The sequence below is a fragment of the Callorhinus ursinus genome, unplaced genomic scaffold (assembly GCF_003265705.2).
Source record: "Callorhinus ursinus isolate GAN/ISIS: 27379988/994484 unplaced genomic scaffold, GSC_fseal_2.0 scaffold117, whole genome shotgun sequence".
Classification (NCBI taxonomy): domain Eukaryota; kingdom Metazoa; phylum Chordata; class Mammalia; order Carnivora; family Otariidae; genus Callorhinus; species Callorhinus ursinus.
This window is the reverse complement of record NW_027397179.1, coordinates 467134-492443: the sequence shown is the minus strand read 5'-3', so window position 1 is coordinate 492443 and position 25310 is coordinate 467134. Positions and strand designations below refer to the sequence as shown.

At 41.4% G+C, this 25310-nt stretch overlaps 1 protein-coding gene across 1 annotated transcript in view; it reads left to right on the top strand.

Annotated features, from left to right (window-relative positions):
- SPECC1L (sperm antigen with calponin homology and coiled-coil domains 1 like) overlaps positions 1-25310 on the top strand; it is a 105990-nt gene that overhangs the window by 21702 nt on the left and 58978 nt on the right. The window contains exons 4-8 of the mRNA XM_025857318.2: positions 3110-4743; positions 6418-6625; positions 19118-19191; positions 20299-20474; positions 25091-25254. Coding sequence (XP_025713103.1) covers positions 3110-4743; positions 6418-6625; positions 19118-19191; positions 20299-20474; positions 25091-25254 — 2256 coding nt within the window. The remainder of the gene's footprint in view (positions 1-3109; positions 4744-6417; positions 6626-19117; positions 19192-20298; positions 20475-25090; positions 25255-25310) is intronic.

Below are 25310 nucleotides of genomic sequence, written 5' to 3'. Positions count from 1 at the left end.
CTTAAGTATCTTGCCTAAGGCCTTGTATTCATTTGCTCAGAAAATATTTATTGGGTACCGTACCCCGTTGTACCAGGCTTCAATGCTGGTGGTGGAGCAAGGACTGCACCTTAGGTCTTTTATGCTCGAGCCTGAGGTCATCACCACACTTAACACTGCAGCCTGTGTCGTAAGAAGGGAATTAAGTACTTTTTTTTTAAGATTTATTTATTTATTTGAGAGAACGAGAATGAGAGAGAGAGAGAGTACATGAGGGGGGGAGAGTTAGAGGGAGAAGCAGGCTCCTCGCCGAGCAGGGAGCCTGATGCAGGACTCGATTCCAGGACTCCAGGATCATGACCTGAGCCGAAGGCAGTCGCTTAACCAACTGAGCCACCCAGGCGCCCAGAAATTAAGTACTCTTAATAACCGTCTATAGCTCTTCTTATTTCCAGCTTTTAGAATTTTTTTTTCTTTTAAATGTTTTATTTATTTATTCATGAGAGTCAGAGAGAGACAGGCAGAGGCAGAGGGAGAAGCAGGCTCCCCGCCTAGCAGGGAGCCCGATGCAGGACTCGATCCCAGGACCCTGGGATCATGACCTGAGCCGAAGGCAGACGCTTAACCATCTGAGCCACCCAGGCGCCCTCCAGCTTTTAGAATTTATTGGGAGAGCTCCCTTGCATTTGTACCCTGGTTCCCTTCTGACCAGTGCTACCTGCCCTCCAGCTGAATTCAGTTCTCTCCTCCCTGGATCCATTGCCTCTACTGGAGGCAGCTTTGTACGTCCGTATTAGTTTGTTAAGGCACCCATAACAAATTACACAGACTGGGTGGCTTAAATAACAGACATATAGTTTCTCACCAGAACTGGCTAGAAGTCTGAGATCAAGGTGTCGGCCAGTTTGATTTGTTCTGAGGCCTCCCTCCTTGGCTTGTAGTTGGCTCTCTTCTCGTTGTCTCCTCACATGGTCACCCCTCTCTCTGTGTCTGTGTCCCGGTCTCCTCTTCTTACAGATACCAGTCTTTATGTGATCTTTGGATTAGGGCCCACCGTAACAAACCCCGTGGTAATATAAGTACCTCTCTACGTTATTTACTCTTTTCCCAAGTAGAGTCAGTTCTGAGGTACTGGGCGTCACGGCTTCAACATATGAATTTGGAGGACACAGTTGAGCCCCTAACAACATCCTTAACTCTTCAGTTGATCTGCTCTACCTTTATTTATTCCCCGTGACTTCTCTAAGACCATTTCACCTGTCTGTCACTCAGATTCTTCCATCTACTCACTGGGTACAATAATCCCAGAAGGGGAGCTTTTCTTTGTCATGTTCTCTCTCTTCCTTTCTTGTTCCTTTACCTCTCCTTTCCTTTTGGGGCATTATCAATCCCTCCCCTCATTACTGTCTCCTTTCCTTTTGTCTTTCAGGCATGCCCAGATCTTTTCCTTCTTAGGATGGGTTTTGGTTTGGAAAAGAAGGATGATTGGTACTGTCTACAGAAATGGGGGAGAGAATGAATACTTCGGTTATACCACCCTTTTCCTTTTTTGGCCTCCATTTGCAATTGTTTCTCCTCATCTTGTTACTTTTACCTTGTAAATCTGTTACAGATGTATCATCCCTTCTGTGTTCTTGCGAGATCCCGATCTCACTACCCAAATGTAGGCCCTCCTTCGCTTTTACTGCTCTTCTGCCCACCTTCCTCCTTGACTGCTCTTCTTCCTCAGATGTTTCACTTAGCATTGTCTGAATTCATTTTCATAAAAATGCTGTTCTCCATGTGTCTTTCTTGCTCCAGAACATTTATTGAACATTTACGGTGGGATTCACTAAATTTCCCTTGGTGTTCAGGGCCCCATAAAAACTTCCCCTGCTGCTTCCATTCATTGTATGACCTTACTTTTCCTTGCTGTGTGTCCTGTTCACTTCTGCTTCCTCATCCTGTCCTGTGGCCAGCCAGAATTCCCTCCCCTGCTCTACACCTCATCCCTGGCAGAATTACTGGCTGTCTTCCTATACCACATCGACCTTTTTCTCCCTCTTAACCTCTGCAGCCTGGTGCCTGCCACATAAAAAACTGTCAGGTTCTTAAGAATACTTACGGGATTAGGTCTAGGTCTTATTTTACAAAGTAAAAAGCAGCTAATTATTTCTTAAGTTTTAATAGGTAAGCATATTCCTGTTCTTCCTGTATTAAACACACGATCATGTCAGTTTTCACAGGTTTAGAATTTTAGCAGTCAGGTAATAGTGATTCATGTAGCATATTTGATAATGTGCCATCATTAGTTAGCATTAGTACATTATTGTTTTCTAACATTTAGGGAGGCAGCATAACATACTTCTTAAGTTTCAGATTCTGGAGCCAGACTGCCTGCATTTGAATTTCGGCTCATCCACTTACTACATGGGGGGTGTTGGCAGATTCTTTAGCATCTCTGTGTGTGAGTTTCTTCATGATGATAATAATGAGGCTTGTATAAATTAATGTATGTGAAGTGTTCATCTGTGTGTGTGTAAAGCAAGTGCTAAGTACACATGAGCCTTATTATAATTAATGTTATTGGTACTATGTACGTGACATGCTATGATGTGAAAAACTTTTTGCACTTAACTTTGATCATGCTTTGTGTTTATCATAGGTAGCTTAGATTTTTTGTTTGTCCGGAAGCCGCCTTTCCCTTCTTGCTCATCTGGGATCTCTCTTTACCATCTGCTTCTACTGTTAGTTTGCTACCTGACTGGTTAATCCTAGAGTCCGCTTTATCTAGCTTGCCCTAGAATACTATGCCCTTGGACATTTGTTTAAAGCCATGGTTTAGGATTCAAGTTAATGTGCAACTTTTTTTATGTAATAGATTTATTGAGATATAATTCACATTTTGTAAAATTCACCCTTTTAAAGTATACAATTCAGTGTATAACTTCTTTTTTATTAATAATTAAAAGATGAATGATCTGGTTTTGAGGAAACGGAATTTTACAGTAACCAGAACCTAACACAAGATTAATGTCGGTCAGAATCAATGTGTAGGTCTCTAGATCTCATCTGATTAGACCTCGGGCATAACCTCTGTGCCTTTTCTTGCTAATATTTTTGCCTTCCATTCTTTGTTTTAAACACTTAGGCACCAGTTCTTCAACCAAGCGGAGCACTTCCATAGGTAATAAAGAATCCGGTTCTACTAGAGAAAGATTACGTGAGCGTACCCGACTAAGCCAGAGCAAAAAACTACCTTCTGCAGGTCAGGGAGCTAATGACGTGGCATTGGCCAAGCGTTCCCGCAGCCGCACGGCTGCAGAATGTGACGTTCGCATGAGCAAGTCTAAGTCGGACAATCAGATCAGTGACAAAGCTGCTTTGGAAGCCAAAGTGAAAGATCTTCTTACTTTGGCAAAAACCAAGGATGTGGAAATCTTACATTTGAGAAATGAACTCCGAGACATGCGTGCTCAGCTGGGCATTAATGAGGATCATTCCGAGGGTGATGAAAAATCTGAGGAGAAGGAAGCCATCATTGCTCACCAGCCAACTGATGTCGAGTCCACTTTACTGCAGTTGCAGGAACAGAATACTGCCATCCGGGAAGAACTCAACCAGCTAAAAAACGAAAACAGAATGTTAAAGGACAGGTTGAACGCGCTGGGCTTTTCCCTAGAGCAGAGGTTAGACAATTCCGAAAAACTGTTTGGTTATCAGTCCCTGAGCCCAGAAATCACCCCTGGCAACCAGAGCGATGGAGGAGGGACCCTGACCTCTTCAGTGGAAGGCTCTGCCCCTGGTTCCGTGGAGGATCTCTTGAGCCAGGATGAAAACACCCTCATGGACCATCAGCACAGTAACTCTATGGACAACCTAGACAGCGAGTGCAGTGAGGTGTACCAGCCTCTCACGTCGAGCGATGATGCCCTGGACGCACCATCGTCCTCAGAGTCTGAAGGCGTTCCGAGCATAGAGCGCTCCCGGAAGGGGAGCAGTGGCAACGCGAGTGAAGTGTCCGTCGCTTGCTTGACAGAAAGGATACATCAGATGGAAGAGAACCAACACAGCACAAGTGAAGAACTTCAGGCAACTCTGCAAGAGCTAGCTGATTTACAGCAGATAACCCAGGAACTGAATAGTGAAAATGAAAGGCTGGGAGAAGAGAAGGTTATTCTTATGGAGTCTTTATGTCAGCAGAGTGATAAGTTGGAACACTTTAGCCGACAAATTGAATATTTCCGCTCCCTTCTCGATGAGCATCACATTTCTTATGTCATAGACGAGGATGTGAAAAGCGGACGCTATATGGAATTAGAGCAACGTTATATGGACCTAGCAGAGAATGCCCGTTTTGAACGAGAGCAGCTTCTCGGTGTCCAGCAGCATTTAAGCAATACTTTGAAGATGGCAGAACAAGACAACAAGGAAGCTCAAGAAATGATAGGGGCGCTCAAAGAACGCAATCACCATATGGAGCGAATTATTGAGTCTGAGCAGAAGGGTAAAGCAGCCTTGGCAGCCACATTAGAGGAGTACAAAGCCACAGTGGCCAGTGATCAGATAGAGATGAACCGCCTGAAAGCTCAGCTGGAGAATGAAAAGCAGAAAGTGGCGGAGCTGTATTCCATCCATAACTCTGGAGACAAGTCTGATATTCAGGATCTCCTGGAGAGTGTCAGGCTGGACAAAGAAAAAGCAGAGACTCTGGCTAGTAGCCTGCAGGAAGACCTAGCTCACACCCGAAATGATGCCAATCGATTGCAGGACACCATTGCAAAGGTACTGTTCAGGTAGATAAAATGTTCTGGAGCAGCATTATGCAGCTGCAGTACACACCGTACTTACTGAAAGCCAGTATCACTTGTGTGATGTATCACTTATTTTATTTTATTTTATTTTATTTTTATTTTTATTTATTTGACATAGACACAGCGAGAGAGGGAACACAGGCAGGGGGAGTGGGAGAGGGAGAAGCAGGCTCCCCGCTGAGCAGGGAGCCCAATGCGGGGTTCGATCCCAGGACCCTGGGATCATGACCTGAGCCAAAGGCGGATGCCAAACGACTGAGCCACCCAGGCGCCCCTGTCATTCACTTTTTTAAGGCTGATTTTGTTTTAAAGCTTGAGAATGGTTTTCTTTATTGGGATATAGTCAAAAGTATTCTTAAAATAATGTCACTTTCACTCACTTGCGTTTTGTTACTGTTTTCCTGCCTGTGAGAGGAAGGGACTAGAATGACAACAACAGAATTTGTCTCTAATCTGGGTGTGCCCAGGGGGTCATATCATGCAGTTTTACCTCCTCATCTCTGATGCATTTTGGCATAGGAAAGATGAGAGCCAGTAGACCTGTCTGTGGGATCAGTAATGTCTCCCCCTTTTCCTGTGGTTGTAGTTTTTCAAATAGAGTTTTTTTTGTTTTTTTTAAAGATTTTATTTATTTATTTGAGAGAGAGAATGAGAGATAGAAAGCACAAGAGGGAAGAGGGCCAGAGGGAGAAGCTGACTCCCCGCTGAGCAGGGAGTCCGATGCGGGACTCAATCCCGGGACTCCAGGATCATGACCTGAGCCGAAGGCAGTCGCTTAACCAACTGAGCCACCCAGGCGCCCTCAAATAGAGTTGTTTTGAGTTAAAAAATATTTTTGGAGTATGGTGGTTCCTGTTTGTTAGAGGGCTGTCTTGTTGCTGGCGAGGACCTTAGCGATCATGGGTCCAGCCCCCTTGTTTTACATCTACCACAATAATGAAGACTCCTGCAGAACTACAGCTGGGGTTGCTGGCGCTGCGGCCAAGGGTCTGTGCCCCATGTGATTGCTGATGCAGGGTTTATTTGCATGAGTTATCCAATGATTCTGTCTTACATTTTATGTCTTATTTTAGTGCAGTGATTTTTAAAGTAAGAAACATTAGTATATCTTTGGCCAAAATTCAAATAATTTAAATTATTTTAGTGATGATGTTTAGAGATACAATTTAGGGAATGTATTATTTGTTGGAGCATATGTGTTGGAGGGCACTTTGAGCTGATACTTCTGCAGCGACAGTATTTGAGAATTTGTTTCCATTTTTATTTTGGTAATGAAACTGTCACACATCAGACTTTTTTTTTTTTGGTGGGAGAGGATGTTAATTATTAATCAAATGCATGCCTGCTGTCCAAACTTTGGAGAAGGAAAAATTACCAAAATTTCCTCATAACCTAGTTAAGTTCAGTGATATGTCAATATAATTTGTCAGTGATGTGGCAACAAATTATGCTTAAGCATATTACGTAAAATCCTATATTATTGTAGAGTGCTTTTTCATACTTTCAGACAGTTTTTACACAGGTGGTTTTAGTTCATACCCAGCAGTTCACGCTCAGCTTCCTTTGGAACAGTGTATACTTCCATTCTGGAATTTTTCTTAGAGCAGCTGTCACTTTTCTAATCCGCACCATCGATTCCGTATAGGTAGAAGATGAATACCGAGCCTTCCAAGAAGAAGCTAAGAAACAAATAGAAGAATTGAATATGACATTAGAGAAACTAAGATCAGAGCTAGAAGAAAAAGAGACAGAGAGGAGCGACATGAAAGAAACCATCTTTGAACTTGAAGATGAAGTAGAACAACACCGAGCCGTGAAACTCCATGACAACCTCATTATTTCCGATTTAGAGAGTAAGTGATGGGGGGACCTTTTCACTCCTTTTTGTCTTACCCATCTCAGCGAGTGGGGATAGTTGGCATTCAGTAACAGAATGGAATGCTCTGACTGCTGCAGTGATGCACGTGCAGTAGACGGTACCCAGCAGAAATAGGCATGTGGCTAAGCGTGTTTCACACAGTAGGCAGTCATCTTTGGACTGCTCTGTTTTTTTTCCCCTAAGGAAGAAGCATTGCTTTTTTTTTCGTTAAGTGGAAGCATTGCTTTAAAACTGTGCTTAGTTATAGAAAATCGTGTGAAGGAAAAGCTGATTGTTATTTCTAGGTCTTAGGAAAAGCCATTTATTGTTTACTTTTAGTGATTGCAAGTATACTGAGACAAATCGATCCTTCATAATCTTATGTCTAAGGCACAGGTATTTATTTGTTGTCTGATTTTCCTCCCTACCAAGGAGATTTTATGATCTGGTAAAATTGAAACTCTAATTTTAAGTTGCTTTAAGTTTTTTGAAACTATTTGATAATTATTTCAGACTATTTATAAAAAAGTTACAAAAATAGTGCAAAGCATTTCTGTGTTGACAGTTTGTTGCGGAGCAGAAATTCGGGTGATTTTAAAATGGCTTCCCACAGACTATTTATTATGTTGCAAGTGAGGAAAAAGAAACAGCCAGAAATTATACAGTGGAAAAATTTGGGCAACACTTTCGTTCATTGTGTAAGTGACAGAGGCACACAGAATCGGACTCAGCATCAGCTAAGCCGTATTCTGGCTGAGGCATAACTTCAATTAATCATAAAGAACATTAAATAGATAAAAAATAAAGTATGTTTTACTAAAAGCACAAGAAGTGCTGTAGTCCTCAAAAATGCCAATGTCGTACAAGGCAAAGTTCCAGATTAAAGGGGCCTAGGGAGACATGACAATTAAATGTAATGCCTTTGTCTAGGCTGGGTCTAGTACTATAGGGAAAATGCTATAAAGGATGTTATGACAAAACTGGTCAAAACTAGATGCTAGAGGGCACTTGGGTGGCTCAGTTGGTTAAGCGACTGCCTTCGGAACAGGTCATGATCCTGGAGTCCCGGGTTCGAGTCCCGCATCTGGCTCCCTGCTCAGCAGGGAGTCTGCTTCTCCCTCTGACCCTCCCCCCTCTCATGTGCTCTCTTTCTCTCATTCTCTCTCTCAAATAAATAAATAAAATTAAAAAAAAAAGATGCTAGATAAACATATGTATAAGCTTATGAAGTTGATAACCGTACGGTGTTTACGTAAGTAAATGTCTCTATACTCAGGAACCACACACTGAATAGTTAGAGGTAAAGAACCATGATGTATATCCTTTTTTTTTTTTTAAAGATTTAATTAATTAATTTATTTGACAGAGAGAGACACAGCGAGAGAAAGGGAACACAAGCAGGGGGAGTGGGAGAGGGAGAAGCAGGCCTCCCGCAGAGCAAGGAGCCCGATGTGGGGCTCGATCCCAGGACCCTGGGACCATGACCTGAGCCGAAGGCAGACGCTCAACGACTGAGCCACCCAGGCGCCCCAGGGAGATCTGAAGTAGTTCCAAGACAGAGTGGCTTATCTGCAGGAGTCCTAAACAAGTCTTGTAGTCCTGAGCTCTGGCTAGTTGGCCCCATTTCTCTGGATTGACCCCAGGGTTATTTAGAACATTCTGAGACATTTGGATACTAAAGTAGCTGACTGTGGGACTGTTTTCTTGAAGATAGTGATAGTCCTGCAGATAAAGCTTTCTTATCTGAAATTTTAAAAAACTTTCAGCTTAACATTTATATCTAGTCTGTATTTCATTGTCTGTGAACTGAGAGGATTTATTTAACTTTATTTCCTAAATATAAAAGGTTCTAAAGTTTTTCAGATTAACTTGGAAGTTGAGTGCATTTTCCATTTAGTACTGATAACGGCCTTTTCCCTTGCAAGACTTTTGATTTGAACATGGGAAGAGTGACATCTTGTGGTAACTGGGGTAATAGGTAGAAAAATAGCTGATAAGGATCCCTGGGATGAAAAATCATTGCCAAAATAAAATTATGTTAACATTATGTGGATTTTAATTATTAAGTGGCTGAAAATCCTGAATAAAATTTCTTTTTAGCCACGTAGCTTCTCCCCCCAGTTTTTTGGAATGAAAGTTCAAATATCCAGAAATACTGGTAGCATGGTATAGTTAGCACCCACTGCCTAGATGTAACAGTTATTAATGTTTTGTAGTATTTACCTCCTGTGTGTGTATGTGTGTGTTTAACTGAATCAGCTGACAGTAAGTTGTAGACCTCATGACATGTAATATTTCAGTACGACTCCTAAATATTCTCCTCGTAATCATATCTAGTAAAATTTGACATAATTCCCTAGTATCATCTAATAGCTCATATTCACATTTTCTCTGCTCTCCCCAAAATGTCTTATAGTTTTCTATAGGAACCAGGATCCAAGCAAGTTTCATAACAAGCAAGTATTACATAAAACTAGTTGTTATATCTCTATAGTCTGATAGGAGTTAATTTATTTCTTAGCAAATTCTAGCGCTTGGGATTGATGCTAAATCAGCACTTAGAATAAGGGACTTGCTGTTAATTGAGAAATTGAACTTTTTTTTTTTTTTAAATTTTATTTTTAAGGGGGGACCTGGGTGCTACAGTTGGTTAAGCATCCAACTCTTGGTTTCGGCTTAGGTCATGATCTCAGGGTCCTGGAATTGAGCCCTGCCTCGGGCTCCGTGCTCAGCACAGAGTGCACTTGAGATTCTCTCTCCCTCTCCCTCTGCCCCTCCACTCGTGCTGTCTGTCTGTCTCTCAAATAAATAAAGCTTTTTTTTTTTTAAAGGATTTTATTTTGAAGTAATCTATACACCCAGCATGGGGCTTGAACTCAAAACCCCAAGATCAAGAGTCGCACACCCCACTGACCGAGCCAGCTAGGCGCCCCGAAAAATTGAGATTTTCTTTTGTGGAATATTTTAGCAGCCATTACCATGGTCAACTTTAGAACTTTTTCATCACCCTAAAAAGAAACCGTACGCCTTGGTAGTCACTCCTCACCCCAAAATGATCCTGACTTCGGAATTTAGTGGGCAGAAATTTATTTATTTATTTTCATTTTTATTATTTTTTAAAGATTTATTTATTTGAGAGAGAAAGAGTGCCAAGTGCCCAAGTGGGGTGAGGGGCAGAGGGAAAGAATCTGAAACAGACTCTCCGCTGAGCAGGGAGCCCAACATGGGGCTTAGTCTCATGACCCCGAGATACGACCTGAGCTGAAATCAAGAGTCGGATATTTAACTGACTGAGCCACCGAGACACTCTGTAGACAGGATTTTAAAGCAGCAGTTGTAACTGTACTAGGACATTGAGGAAAATCTGCTTATAATGAATGAATAAATAGCAAATCTCAGCAGAGAAATAAAAACTATAAAAAAAAACCTAATATGTATTCCAGAACTGAGAAATTTAAATAAAAAGTTTACTGATTTCATTTAAACTGCAAAGTAGAGATGCAGAAGAGTCAGTGAACTTAAAGATCAGTCAGTTAGGCACTATCCAGTCTGAAGGAGATAGAGAAAAAAGACTGAAAAAAAAAATGAGTAGAGCTTCAGTGAGTGTGGGACAGTATCACAAGGCATAAGATGTATTTGGAAACCCAGATGACTTTCCAGATAATGTCAGTGCCATATTGCCTAGACCTGGCCTGCAGTACTTTTTCGTAGTGTTTGGATTTAGCATTCCAAACTAGAAAGATCTGACGTAAAATTCACTCAGTAAACACTGTTAAGACTTCCGGCTCAAGATGATGGCCTGAGGCCATACATGTACTTCCTCTCCCTCCTAAAGTCTTAGTGAAACGGGTCCTTATATTTTCTTCTATAAAAATTACAATGATAAAAATTACAATGAACCTAAACCAAAGATAGAAAATAGGTGAGGGGTCTCATCAGTAGATCAACAATTTTGAGTAACTTCTGGAATAGATAAAGCAGATGGAATTGGGGATATCAAGAAATCAAACAGCAGAAAAACCTATGGTGTAGGAGAACACAGAAGCTCTGAGTAGTGATGTTCCCAGCCTAACTTTGGGGATGGGGGTTCCTCAGAGATCATAGGGCCTGGGAACAGTAGCAGTTTCAGGCTGTGGTGTAAAGGATTGCCAGAGTTTGTACTGCCCTCTCCTCTATAGGGTGCTGGCTCTGGTGTTTGCCCCCAGGCTCGGATTCTTTTTCTAAATAAGGGGGAATATGGTGTCAGGGGCTCCTGCCATGATGTTACTATGAGGAAAAGAAGTAGTAAAGCCTGCCCTGAAGTAACGGCAGGCTGCCATGTTGTGTTGGAGAAATGAAGACCACACATAGGGAAAAGCAGTTTGGCCCAGTGGTGAAACGGGTGCACACACACACACACACAAACACACATACAGACACCCACACCCCACCTCACCCCTGTTGCCTTGGTTGAAGCCACCCACTGTATGTCCTTGTACCTCTGGAGGAGGGCCCCATGTAGGAATGTGTCATCAGCAGAGCCTTTAGCCAGTATCGAAGGGAGAGGCCAGTGGTTAGAACAGTGGCTTTCACAGTTGAGAAACACGTAGAAGTCACTAATATTAATTATCCTTGTCCTTTATAAGTGGGTAAGGCCAACCAGGACTTAGTATCTTCCAAGAGAAACAGCAGAAGGAAACAACTCAGCTGAGCCCAAAGAAATAAAGTTAGTGACTTGACTCACCACTAGTCCAGCAAACCAATGCTGATTGGTGTTGAGGGTTAGTGGCACCAGGGAGATCTCAGGTGTGGCTCAGGTGATGTGGTGATGTACCCATTTGTTACAATGAATTTATCAACAACTTAGTATTTGTGTAGTTATGCTCTGTGTGTGCTTGCAAGTATGTATAGCTCCTTTCATGCCCTCTGTAGTTCCTGAGATTGGGGACCAGGGCCTGACATCTAGCACAGGTCTTGCACTTTTATGTGGAACACTAGTGACGGTTGTAAACAAGGGTGGCCTGAGAGAAGAGAAGTAGCAGAAGGAATTGAGGAGTGTAGTATAATTCTGTGGTGGGAAGAGCCTTTTTAAAAAATATGGGGAAGGGGCACCTGGGTGGCTCAGTTGGTTAAGCATCCAACTCTTAAACTCAGCTCAGGTTTCAATTTCAGTGTCATGAGTTCAAGCCCTGCATTGGGCTCCATGCTAGGTGTGGAGCCTATTAAAAAAAAAAAATGTTAAAGAATACTGGGAAGCCATAAAGGAAAGTCTCTTATTTGACTGTATAATTGAAATGTTCAGTTCAGCAAAACAAAAGTACCATAAATAAAGGACATTGGGAGAAATATTGGTAACACATATCAAATATATAAAGAGATTATATACATGGGTGATATTGGGGTAATCCATTAGCTAACAAAAGCGTATGAATAGATAAGCAGAAAAGATGAAAAAAGATGCTTGATTTCACTAAAAAAGCAAAGAAACTCAAAACAAGATGCCAATTTTCACTTAGCAGGTGTGGAAAGTAAAAAAGATTGATAGTGTAGGAGAGGGGAAAAGGGCCCTCTCATGTACTGTTGGAAGGAGTATAGATTATTGCAGCCTTTTTGGGGTATTGATCAACATTTAAAGTACAAGAGTACTTTAGCAATCCACTTCCAGAAATCTGTTCTTTAGAAACATTCTTATAAGTTTGCAAATGTAAACTTAGATATGTATGTTGCAGAATTGCTGCTTTACCACAAAAACTTGGAAACTACCTCTACTTCCAACAGTTGAGATCTAGTAATAACCCATGTGCACAGTGCATCCCTACTGTGGCTGCCATTTTACCAGTGAGGACAAATTAGGCAGCTCTGTGTGTACAGCACAAAGTGCCGTAGATGGAATAAAGCAGGTAATGGTGCAGTAGAGTATGAGCCATGTGTATTAGTTCTGTAATTAAAATCATAAATATTTTAAATACAACATTACACTGAAATGGTGGCCAGGCATAATGATGTTCCTTAAGATACACTGATTTCAGTGTATCCTGTACAATAAATTTTATAACATGGTGACTTCTCAAAAAAATTTCTGCATTCTTGAGCTGGAACCTTCTAACGGATTAACTTGGGTCCTGTTGATAGTTTCGAATGGTCCTTCCTTCCTTCTTCCACTTCTAGAAATGTGTCCTCAAGTAATACCTGAACAGTTGTGTAAAGACACTTCCTGTGTTTATAACAAAAATTGTAGAACCATTGTATTTGTTAATAGGAGGTTGCTAAAATAAATTATATGTCCAGTTGATGGAATACTAACACAGCCATTAGATAGTGCTGCAGATCTGTATTTGTTGATAGATATCCATTATCTCCTGCTTAGTGGAAAGGCTTATGAAGAAGTATAAATACTATAATCCTATTTGAGGAAAAAAATTTACACACATGAAGTTTGGAAGGATATATGCCAAGTGTAAATAATGAGTTATTTATTTTTTTAAGGTTTGTTTATTTATTTTAGAGAGAGAGGGCGAGTATGCGAGCAGGGGGGAGGGGCCGAGGGAGAGAAGCAGACTCCCCGCTGAGTGTGGAACCTGGACGCTGGGCTCAGTCCCACAAACCCGAGATCATGACATGAGCGGAAACCAAGAGTCAGACACTCAGCCGACTGAGCCACCCAGGCACCCCATGAGTAACCTTATTTTTGCAACCCTTTTCTGTTTCCCAGACTTTTTGTTCTAAGCATGCATTACTTTTAGAATTGAAGGGGAAAAGTTCTACCTACTTTTTGGGGGGATGAGGAATAAAAATAAAGAAAAATAAAAGTAGTAAACAGTTCACTTGAAACTCATCTGTGTCCTCTTTTAGCATCAGGAATTCTGGTTTGGGGATAAAGCTGTGGCCTGGTGGCTGGATATACTGCCCATCTCCCCCCACGTACCCCTAAGGCATGGTATTTTATTTTTTATTTACTTATCTATTTTTTAATTTTTTAATTTTATTTTTTTAATGATTTTATTTATTTATTTGACAGAGGAGAGACACAGCGAGAGAGGGAACACAAGCAGGGGGAGTGGGAGAAGGAGAAGCAGGCCTCCCACGGAGCAGGGAGCCCCATGTGGGGCTCAAGGGCTCAATCCCAGGACCCTGGGATCATGACCTGAGCCGAAGGCAGACGCTTAACGACTGAGCCACCCAGGTGCCCCTAAGGCATGGTATTTTAACTGATTGTTTACACTTGTCCTTTCCCTTCCTCTAGAAGTTGCACCTGATGTTAGTTGGAGGTGCTCGATAAGGATGTAAGGGTCTGACAGCACTGAGGTATCAATAGTACCCTGAGGGTTTTCTTGGATTTGGAGGCCACGAAAGGTTGCTTGTGAACTTTCATTGATTTTTTTTCCCACAATTTTATTTATTTGACAGAGAGATAGAGAGCACAAGTAGGCAGAGCAGCAGGCAGAGGGAAAAGGAGAAGCAGGCTTTCTGCTGAGCAGGGACCCCAGTGTGGGGCTCGATCCCAGGACGTTGGGATCATGACCTGAGTCGAAGGCAGGTGCTTAACCGACTGAACCGCCCAGGCGCCCCAACCTTTCATTGATTTTTATACCCCCGGGAGCCATAGGTTGAGTCTGTGCTCATGGTAGCTCCCTAGTAACATCTGCATGTATCATGGGCATATAACTGGGCCAGAATGAAGGCCTGGTTGATTGTTCCTTCTTTGTCAGGGATGAGAGCTCTTAATGGTGAAAAGATTATGAACCCCATTATTAAATGGGCAGGGCAGTGCCCAGAATTGTCCAGAGCAAAGTTGGTCTAATACCAGTGAGAATAACAATTTACCTGATTTCTAGAATAAAAAATAACATTGTAAAATTGAATTATAATTTGTAATTAAAAATGAGATCATAGTAGTTCTTCCGTTCTTTGATAGAATGTAATGTTGCTTTTGAGTTGAAGACAGTAGATGGCAGTGTCCCCTCATTTTAGAAAAACTTGGAGGAGGAAGTTTTAGCGCATTTAGCGGCCCCAGACTTGAAGACTAACAGTGCCCTTCTGTGTGACCGTTAATTGGGCCAGATGGCAGTTTTGTTAAGCTAGTCTTCAAAACAAGAGCATACGTACATACTCCTTTGGTTTCCAAGGAGGAAAAGCCTGTTGTCATTTTTAATACTTTATGTTACAAAGTGAAAATACAGTTATGATTCATGAAGTTTAAGTCAAATTCCCTAGAAACACTTGTAGTGCACTTTATTTTGCCTAAATATGTCCACTGGCTGCCAGGTTCCTTTCCTTTCTGTTTAAAAGGATTAATAAGACATGCCAATAATAAATACATGGTGCTGAAAAGAATGCCTCCCCCTTTTCTAAAGATTTTATTTGTCAGAGAGAGCACAAGCAGGGGGAGTGGCAGGCAGAGGGAGAAACAGGCTTCCCACTGAGCAGGGAGCCCAATGCGGAGCCCGATGCGGGGCTCGATCCCAGGACACTGGGATCATGACCTGAGCTGAAGGCAGTCGCTTAACCAACTGAGCCACCCAGGTGCCCCAAGAAGAATGTCCTTTTAAGAGTAGTGATGATGTGGTCATGAATGTAGAGTTTGGGAAAGAGAAAAGAATAACAACCAAAGAAATGAATGAAATCTAGGATTTTATGACCAGTCTAAGATGGCCAGGTGGCTTAAAATGTCACCTGCGAATCAAGACACACCAGATGTTAAAAGTGAGCAGTAGTAAGATTTGCTGTGATTTGTCTTATGTGAATTATCTAAAGATACATAGATATGCCTTTTGTGACCAGAAAAAAAGGAAAACTGTTTCAGCTGAGGAGGAGAAATTCACTTTTTTTTTTTTTGCTTGCCTGTTTTAATTATAAAAGTTTTTGCATTTATTTATTTAGTTTTTAAAAGGTTTTATTTATTCATTTGATAGAGCACAGGCAGAGGGAGCAGCAAAGAGAGAGGGAGAAGCAGGCTCCCCACCAAGCAGGGAGCCCAGTGCGGGCGCCACCCCAAGACCCTGGGGTCATGACCTGAGCTGAAGGCAGAGGCTAAACCGACTGAGCCACCCAGGTGCCCCCCAGTTTTTGCATTTAAATATAGTGTAAATGAAAGGTGTAACTCCTAGTGTTCCCAACACTAGAAATATATCAGCTTCTGTCCTTTTTATCTGTGTCTGATCATATCACCAAGACCTTGAATTCATCTGTATGTAGGTCATACGGGAGCCGATGATCCATGCTGGTTTGAGTCATCCTTGCCTCCAGAGATATGGATCAGGGTATTGGACTCACTCACCAGTGTCTACTTTGCTCTTAACCAAATTGAATGGCCCTTTTGACCCTAAGTTTCCAGGTTAAATGAGGTCGGAAGCAGCTTGTACAGAGACAGACTTTTAAAATCTAATCTTTTTTTATGAAAACATCCTCTTCTCTGTCCCTAAGAGGGTAGGGACTATATCTTTTTTTCCCTTTCCCTTATATCTTAAGCATCTAGAAAAAAGCCTGGTACAAAGGAGGTACTTATGAGGTGTTTGTTGAGTTAATGTAAAGTTTGAACCCTTTTTATTTCAGAGGCCCCAACTTTGTTGAACAGTTTTGTGTTGATGAATGGAAGGGAGTTAACTACTGGCTACCAAAATTGGCCAGGTTTTCCTCCCATGTTTTATCTCATTTATTTTTTATTCAGGTTTAGAAAATGTATCATCATGACATAGTTATAATAATTATTACACATATATAATATCTGGGGGCACCTTCATGGCTCAGTTGGTTAGGCATCTGACTCTTGGTTTCAGCTCAAGTCATGATCTCAGGGTCATGGGACTGAGCCCTGCATTGGGCTCTGTGCTGAGCGTGGAGCCTGCTTAAGATTCTCTCTCTCCCTCTCCTTCTGCCCCTCCCTGCCTTGCTCATGTGCTCTCTCTCTCTCTCAAAAAAGAAAGAAATAAAAACTTAAAAAATTAAAAAAAATAAAAATATCTGAACACAAATGTATCAATGTTGAATTAAAGGTATCATGTCACAGAGGTTTACAGCAGAGCAGGTTCCTGATGGAATTGGGAGGGGGAAGATGAACAGTTTAAGAAAAGACAACAGCACACTCCTACTTTAGGGTGTTGATTAAAAGTTAATAATTTGTTGGGGCGCCTGGGTGGTTCAGTCGATAAGTGTCTGCCTTCGGCTCAGGTCATGATCCCAGGGTCCTGGGATCGAGCCCTGCGTCGGGCTTCCTGCTCTGTGGGAAGCCTGCTTCTCCCTCTCTTGCTCCCCCTGCTTGTGTTCCTGCTCTCACTGTCTCTCTCTCTCTCTGTCAAATAAATAAATAAAATCTTTAAAAAAAAAAAAAGTAATTTGTTAACCTAAGGAAGATTTTTTTTTAACGCCTTATTTATTTGAGAGAGTGAGAGAGGATGTGAGTTGGGCGAAGGGCAAAGGGAGAGGGAGAAAAGCAGACTCCCTGCTGGGGAGTGACTGGGGCTCCATCCCATGACCCTGAGATCATGACCTGAGCCGAAATCGCTCAACCAACTGAGGCACCTAGGTACCCCAAGAAGATTTTTTTTTGGAAAAGATTTTATTTTTAAGTATTCTTAAACCCTACATGGGGCTCGAACCCACAATCCCGAGATCAAGAGTCGCATGCTCTACCGACTGAGCCAGCCAAGCGCCCCCAAGATTTTTTTTTGAAGATTTTGTTTTTGAGTGATCTTTACATCCAACGTTGGGCTTGAATCCTCAACCCCAGGATCAAGAGTCGCATGCTCCACCGACAGCCAGCCAGGACAATTTTTTGATTACATGTGACACCTCACGAAGGTGTTCACTATGCCTAGGTTCCTGCTACTAAGTAAGTGTAAGGAATAGGAGGGAATGTTTACTCAGAAACACCAGTGTCTATAGTGATGATGTCCCTGATAATAAAGAGTTCAATTCTGTCAGTGGAATATTTTTTTAAAAAATCCTAGGTTCTGATTTTAGTATCGCTTTCTCTTGCTCCCTCCATTAGCCTGCATATTTATACATTTATCCCGTTTTACAGCCCTACCATGTGCCAGGTGTTGGAGCTGTGAAGTCACCACATAGCTCCTGACTTTGAAGTGTTTTCAGTCTAGTGGTAGAGACAGATGTGTAAAGAAATGTAACAGTGTTGGGAGCAACAGTCACAGAGTTGGAACACAGAAAGGATAGGGCTCTCCTGGAGGGGGTGGGGGGTGGCAGGCAAAGTCAGAGAATTTGTCACCAGATGTCAGTGCCTTTTCTGGTGCTTAAGCCATGAGAAAGTGCTCGGTCCCTGAGCTGTCAGGGTAACCAACTGTGATAGATTTACTGGGTGTCAGTTACCAGTGGGCTCCTCCTAAGGCATTTCCTCTTAAACATGGACTTTTGAGCAGAACTTCCAAATAGAATGTGACTTCCTGTACATTTCTGGTTCCAGGGGCACTGGGCTTGACTGGGCCTTCATGTTTGCATTCCCACTCTATCTAGAATGGTACTTTGCATATTAGTGGTACTCATTAATGTTTACAGTGAAAGCGGAATTGTTTAAGGAAAATTCATATTATGTAAGAAATAATTTAAGGAGTATTGATTTATTTTATGAATATATCACTTATTTTATAAAAAGACTTTCCATAGAATTAATGTAAATAGCAGCTCCCCAGAGAATTGTTTGTAAAAATTTTCTGATTCACCACTTTTCTGGAATTTATTCCAGTGTGTAAAATAAGCTATGCTTTCATAAAGAGTTTAGTTTAATAACCTTTTGATTAAAAGCTCACACTTTATTTTTTATTTTTATGAAGATTTTATTTATTTATTTGACAGAGAGACACAGGGAGAGAGGGAACACAAGCAGGGGCAACGGGAGAGGGAGAAGCAGGCCTCCAGCAGAGCAGAGAGCCTGATGCGGGGCTTGATCCCAGGACCCTGAGATCATGACCTGAGCCAAAGGCAGATGCTTAAGGACTGAGCCACCCAGGCGCCCCAAAAGTTCACACTTTAATAATAGTGTTATTTTGATTGGTAATGAGCCAACAATGTGTGTGTTTCTAACAATTGATTTTACTTAACTTTTTGTTTCAGAATTAAGACACTGAGGAAGGAAGCAATCCAGAAATTGTGATTTAAACTTGATACTTTCCTTAGAAAGTAATATTGGTTAATACTTGGATTGAACAGGGCGCCTGGGTGGCTTAGTTGTTAAGTGTCTGCCTTTGGCTCAGGTCATGATCCCAGGGTCCTGGGATCGAGCCCTGCATTGGGCTCCCTGCTCCGCGGGAAGCCTGCTTTCCCTCTCTCACTGCCCCTGTTTGTGTTCCCTCTCTCTGTCAAATAAATAAATAAAATCTTAAAAAAAAAATACTTGGATTGAACATTCTTTTTTTCTTTTAGAGTTTTGTATTAAAAATAAAAAGTCTTTGGACAGGATGACTTTTTTTTTGAATGTCATATTTAAATACCTGTCTTTATATTATTCCTTGGAACACAGCTTTAAGAATAAATATTTAAACTTCTGTGCTCTTTTCAGATACGGTTAAAAAACTCCAGGACCAAAAACATGACATGGAAAGAGAAATCAAGACACTCCACAGGAGACTTCGGGTAGGCTAAATCCTCATGTATTATCTCATTAGAATACCTAGGTTTCTGAAAGTTGAGTACAGTGTAGTCCTTGATCGTGTTAGCATTCATCTTAAGCTTCAGATACAGTTAAAATACTGATCCTACTGGGCTTTGGGCAGAAAGCAAATGCCATCATTTCAAGTTGGGATTGGTGCTAGATTCTGGATATAAGAATCTACTAGTAATTTATGAATGGTAATTTTAAAAAGATGGATTTAGGAAGCAAGTGTTATATTTTGGAAAGAAAAATTATTTGCTCTTGATTAGAAAGTGTCCCGAACCAAGCTGTTTTCGTCTGGGTTTTCTGTCTACTTTGAATTTGATCAGTTTGCCGACAGCAGTGCTACTCTGCTGCAGAGGTGGGGGAAGCTCATCTCCGAGTTTGGGTCATGCCTCAGTTACCAGGCTGTATTCATGGTGTCAGAAAATTGCTTTGGGGTAATGGATCCTGGGCCCGGGACTGGACAGCTGTGGGTCTGGTGGAAGCGACACCCTGGGGAGGCTTGTCCACCCAGTCACACCCGCATCCTCCGTGGCTGTGGGAAGCCACAGACTGTACAGTTCCTTAGCTTCTCTCTTTGTATGATTTTGTCTGCCTAGTTTGAGTTTAGTGTTTTTCTTCAGGCTTCCTCTTCCTTTTCCTTGACTTTTGATTTTTTTTTCCTGTTAGTTTTTGATGTCAAGATATTTATAGTTTTTCACTGTAAAATCTTTCAGTATGGTTCACACACCATTATTTACTTTTCAGAGGTAAAGTGCTGTAAATTTCGAACGATGTGTTTATTTTCATAAGACTTGTAAACTTGCATAAGGAAGGGAGACTTGACATTTTTGTCATTGATATTGATTGAGTACTCTCGTGAGGCAGAGCAGCTAGAAAGTCTTCTCATTAAGAACAAGTTCACTACTAATGATTGTATTACCTGTTAGCTGCTAGAAATGATAATAACAATTCTCTGAGATTTAAAATAAATTAATCATCATTTGGGATAGTGCATTACAGTGCAGTCATAAACACATTTTATTATTTTTAAGTAAGTCTTTATTGCTCTCTTTTGGAAATAAAAATTTAGTTTTTTAATGTAGGAAGAATCTGCGGAATGGCGGCAGTTTCAGGCTGATCTCCAGACTGCTGTGGTCATTGCAAATGATATTAAATCTGAAGCCCAAGAGGAGATTGGCGATTTGAAGCGTCGGTTACATGAGGCTCAAGAAAAAAATGAGAAACTCACCAAAGAATTGGAGGAAATAAAGTCACGCAAGTATGTTTTGAGAAACCACTTGTGCACTTATGTTTTAACAGAGAACGCTTAAATCCCAATTTTGTGATGTATTATGGAAAGAATGAGTGTGGGTCCTAGTGGAAGTTACTCAACTTTTCTGGCCTCACTTTATGACACCTGTAAAATAGCACAGTCTATATGATCTGTCAGAGTTGTTGTCAGTGCCTTAATTAACAGCTCTGGAGGGGCCAGACTGGTCCCTGGCACAAGGTACCTTCTAGTTCTCTCCTTTCCTGTATCTCCACACTCCAGCCCTCTTACTTTGCTTCAGGTTAATAGCCTCTGATTAAGGATGTGTACTGTGGAGGCAGATAGGCTTGACTCCTGCCCAGTTCTGCTTCTTACTAGCTCTGTGATCTTGGTCAGGGCCCTTAACTTCCCCAAGCCTCAGTTTGCTCATCTTTAACATGGAGACAGTACTACCTGCTTTACAGTGTTGTGTAAGGCTTAAAGGAGATCTGCCTGCATAGTGGCCAGGGCAATGATAAGTATACTTTATTTTATTTTATTTTAAGATTTTATATATTTGTTTGAGAGAAAGAGAGAGGGAAAGCACAGAGGGAGAGCGAGACGGAGAAGCAGATTCCCCGCTGAGCAGTAAGCCCAACGTGGGGCTTGATCCCAGGACCCGGGATCAGACACTTAACCAACTGAGCCACCCACGCGCCCCTACTTTAATAACTAGTATTATTAGAGACCCAAGCAAAGAATGCGAAGTGAGTTTTTTTCCATCACTCACTTGAGGAGTTTTTACTTATAACCACCTGAATCTCCATAGTAGTGTTTTTTCCCATTAACATAGAGATCACTGGGGGGCGCCTGGGTGGCTCAGTTGTTAAGCGTCTGCCTTCGGCTCAGGTCATGATCCCGGGGTCCTGGGATCGAGCCCCGCATCGGGCTCTCTGCTCAGAGGGAAGCCTGCTTCTCCCTCCCCCACTCCCCCTGCTTGTGTTCCTTCCCTCACTGTGTCTCTCTCTGTCAAATAAATAAATCGGGCTCCCTGCTCTGCGGGAAGCCTGCTTCTCCCTCTCCCCCTGCTTGTGTTCCCTCTCTTGCTGTGGCTCTCTCTGTCAAATGAATAAATAAAATCTTTAAAAAAAAAAAAAAGAATTTGATTATCCAGGGGCGCCTGGCTGGCTCAGTCAGTAGAGCATATGACTTGATCTTGGGGTCATGAGTTTGAGCCCCAGGTTGGGCATAGAGTTTACTTTATAAAAAAAAATTTGATTATTCATTACTTTAACTAAATCTTAGGTAGACATAGGAAAAAATTTAGACAAATATTTATGGGGTTCCCTGGGTGACTCAGTTGGTTAGGCGTCTGACTCTTTTTTTTTTTTTTCCCCTAAAGGTTTTATCTATTTGACAGAGAAAGAGAGAGTGCACAAGTGGGCAGAGAGGCAGGCCGGGAGGCAGGCAGAGGGAGAGGGAGAAGCAGGCTCCCCACTGAGCAGGGAACCCGATGTGGGGCTCGATCCCAGGACTCTGGGATCATGACCTGAGCTGAAGGCAGCCGCTTAACCGACTGAGCCACCCAGGCGCCCCATAGGCGTCCGACTCTTGATCTCAGCTCAGGTCTTGATCTCAGGATTGTGAGTTCAAGCCCCTTGTTGGGCTCCATGTTGGGCGCGGAGCCTACTTAAAACAAAACAGGATATCCTTGAAAAGCTATCTTGTTTTATTGTTGCCTAGCTCTAGTGTATGGCCCAACGAAAAGTATCACTAAACCATTTTTCTTTGGCTTCCTTAAACAGAACGTGGATTGAAGTGGAGGATTATTGTTTCTCCACTTGGTGTAAGACTCATATTATATTACCTTTTTTCTGTACACCGTTAAAGAAATGGTGTATCAAAAATGTTTCATTCTTTTTTTTTTTTAAGATTTATTTATTTATTTGGGAGAAAGAGAGTGTGTGGCAGGGAGGGGCAGAGGGAGAGGGAGAAAGAATCTCAAGTGGACTCTGTGCTGAGCGTGGGAGCCCAACAGGGAGCTAGATCTCAGGACCCTGAGATCACAACCTGAGTCGAAACCAAGAGTTGGATGCTTAACTGGCTGCACCACCCCCTGGAAATGTTTCATTCTGACGTTAACCTGAGAAATTGAAATTTCTGCTCTTGAAGAATCATTCCATCAGGTCCTAAAGATGTCCTCGATGGAGCAGTAAATTAATTTTACTAAATGTCAGTCCTCGAGTATATACTCTGTTTAGCATTCCATGTGATGAATGGGAAGTATAGATAAAGCACTTCCACCGTTATCTGCTGTATACCCAAGTATGAGGTTGTCTCAAGAAAAGTGCTCTGTGACTGTTGGTCAGAAAACAACTCAACCTAAAACAAACTACAGATATTCAGACTTTGGTATTTGGTAGATATTCCTTGAAAATGAATGAAGAGAGACTGTCACTGTCACTTCAAGGAAAACAACTGACTGTATTTGTTGCTGTTGCTAAAATGTGGAAATTCAAGTCAATGTTAGGATTTTAGAAAACTTGTATCTGCCATCACAAGCTTGGCAGCTTCCGTATTTAAGAGTTTCCTGATGAGATCATTGGTGATATTAACAAATGTGACTTTTAAATAATAAATCCTATAATGACAGGTGTCAACATTTGGAAACTCCGTGTAATTCAGTGAACCAATATTTTCTGTAGGACCAGTGCGGTCACATATGGGTAAAAGATCCATTTCCAGTATAAGATAGACTAGAGGAATTTTAATGGACCGAGTAGGAAGAGTTTATTCACATGGTTTCAAATTCCACATTGCAACAAACTTTTAAGTAACTACCACTTGCTACATTTTGGTATAGTATCAAGGAAAAACAGCCTCGGTTGTCTAAGAAGCCACAGTTATCTATTTTAATATCATTAAAAGAATCTTTTCTTTTTCAACTGCTACATATCTGTGAGCCCTGTTCTTTTTTTATCTCACAGTATATTGAACAGAGATGAGAATCTAACAGTATTCTTTTTTTTTAATTTTTTTATTGTTATGTTAATCACCATATATTACATCATTAGTTTTTGGTGCAGTGTTCCATGAGAGAATCTAACAGTATTCTGTTAAGCCAGACATTAAAGAGATAATTAAAAATGTAAAAACACTGCTATTCTTCTTCCTCTTCTTCCTCCTCCCCTCCTTCTCCTACTTCTTCCTTTTTTTGGTTTTGGAAAATAGTTGTTTTTCATGAAAATATGTTGTATTGATAAATCCTGGGTTTATTTTTATTTTTAGATGAACTAAGTATTTTAAATATGTCTTAGTTTAAATTTCCATTATGATGTCAATAGATATAAGCCACATAAAGAAAAGCTCTTAGGGATCTTCAGTAATTTTTTAAGAGTGGAAAGGGGAAGAGTCTGGGTGGCCTAGTCGGTTAAGCATCTGCCTTCAGCTCGGTCATGTCCCAGGGTCCTGGGATCAAGCCCCGCTTTGGGCTCCCTCTGCCCCTGATCATGCTCTTTCTCTTGCTCACTCTCAAATAAATAAATGAATCTTAAAAAAAAAAAAAGTGGAAAGGGGCTCCAAGACCAAAAGGTTTGATAATCACTGTTACAGATTCTTTGTTAAAACTGAGCATGACGGGGGGCACCTGGGTGGCTCAGTCGGTTAAGCGTCTGCCTTCAGCTCAGATCATGATTGAGCCCCACATTGGGCTCCCTGCTCAGCGGGGAGTCTGCTTCTCCCTCTTCCTCTGCCTCTCTCCCCGGCTTGTACACACACATTCTCTCTCTCTCAAATAAATAAATAAATCTTAAAAAAAAAAAAAAAAACCCACCAATTTCTGAGCATGAGACCCTGTGGTACATCTGTCAGAAGAGCCAAATACCTATCAAATTTTCCCAAGGACTGGCTTAGTTTTTGTCTACCTATAAACTTATTTCATGGTTATATGGCATGTACAAACTTTGCAACTGAAATCTCATTCCAGATGAAAACTTCTGTGTTAGTCAGCTCAGTGAATTAGAGCTAGCTAGAAATAAAATTGTAATTGATTTTTTTAGATGACTCATGATCCATCCACTGAGCATCTCAGAGACTCATGTTACTAATAGGGCCCAGGTTTTGTTTTGTTTTTTTTGTTTCCTGTGTAGAAATTCTATCTGGAGATTACAGAGGGTTTGTTTTAAAGAATATGAACTTTGATTTCATTTCTTTTGTATTTTCATGTCTGTGCATGGCATATTAGATAGGGCCAGTATAGATAACCCATATGTACTGGTGAATTCCCAGACTCCTCAAAACAGGACAGAACCTCAAGATCCCAGTTCTGAGTCAGGTTCTTTTTGGCCAGTCCACTTCCATTTTACTGCTAATTTATTACTGATGTCCTCACCTTACACTTACTCAGATGAAAATGGATTCTGATGGTTACTTTTAAACCTATTTAGTACAACCTGATATAAAAATTTTAATATCATTTCCTGGAATTCATCAAACAAATGAGAATATTAGACTAGGTAATTTACTCAGCTCTACTGATAACTGTCTTTTTTAAAAGTGATAACTTTTTAAGGCTTTTCAGTAGGGAGGTGAAAATGTGTATTTGCTAGTATGTGTGTAAAAATGCCTGATGTCACTATCATTTTCAGGCAAGAGGAGGAGCGAGGCCGGGTATACAACTACATGAATGCTGTGGAGAGAGACTTGGCAGCCTTAAGGCAAGGGATGGGACTGAGTAGAAGGTCCTCAACTTCCTCCGAGCCAACCCCTACGGTGAAAACCCTCATCAAGTCCTTTGACAGCGCATCGCAAGGTAATTTCTTATATCCTATGCCAAGGGCAGGCAGTCGTCATTCACTTACCATCTGT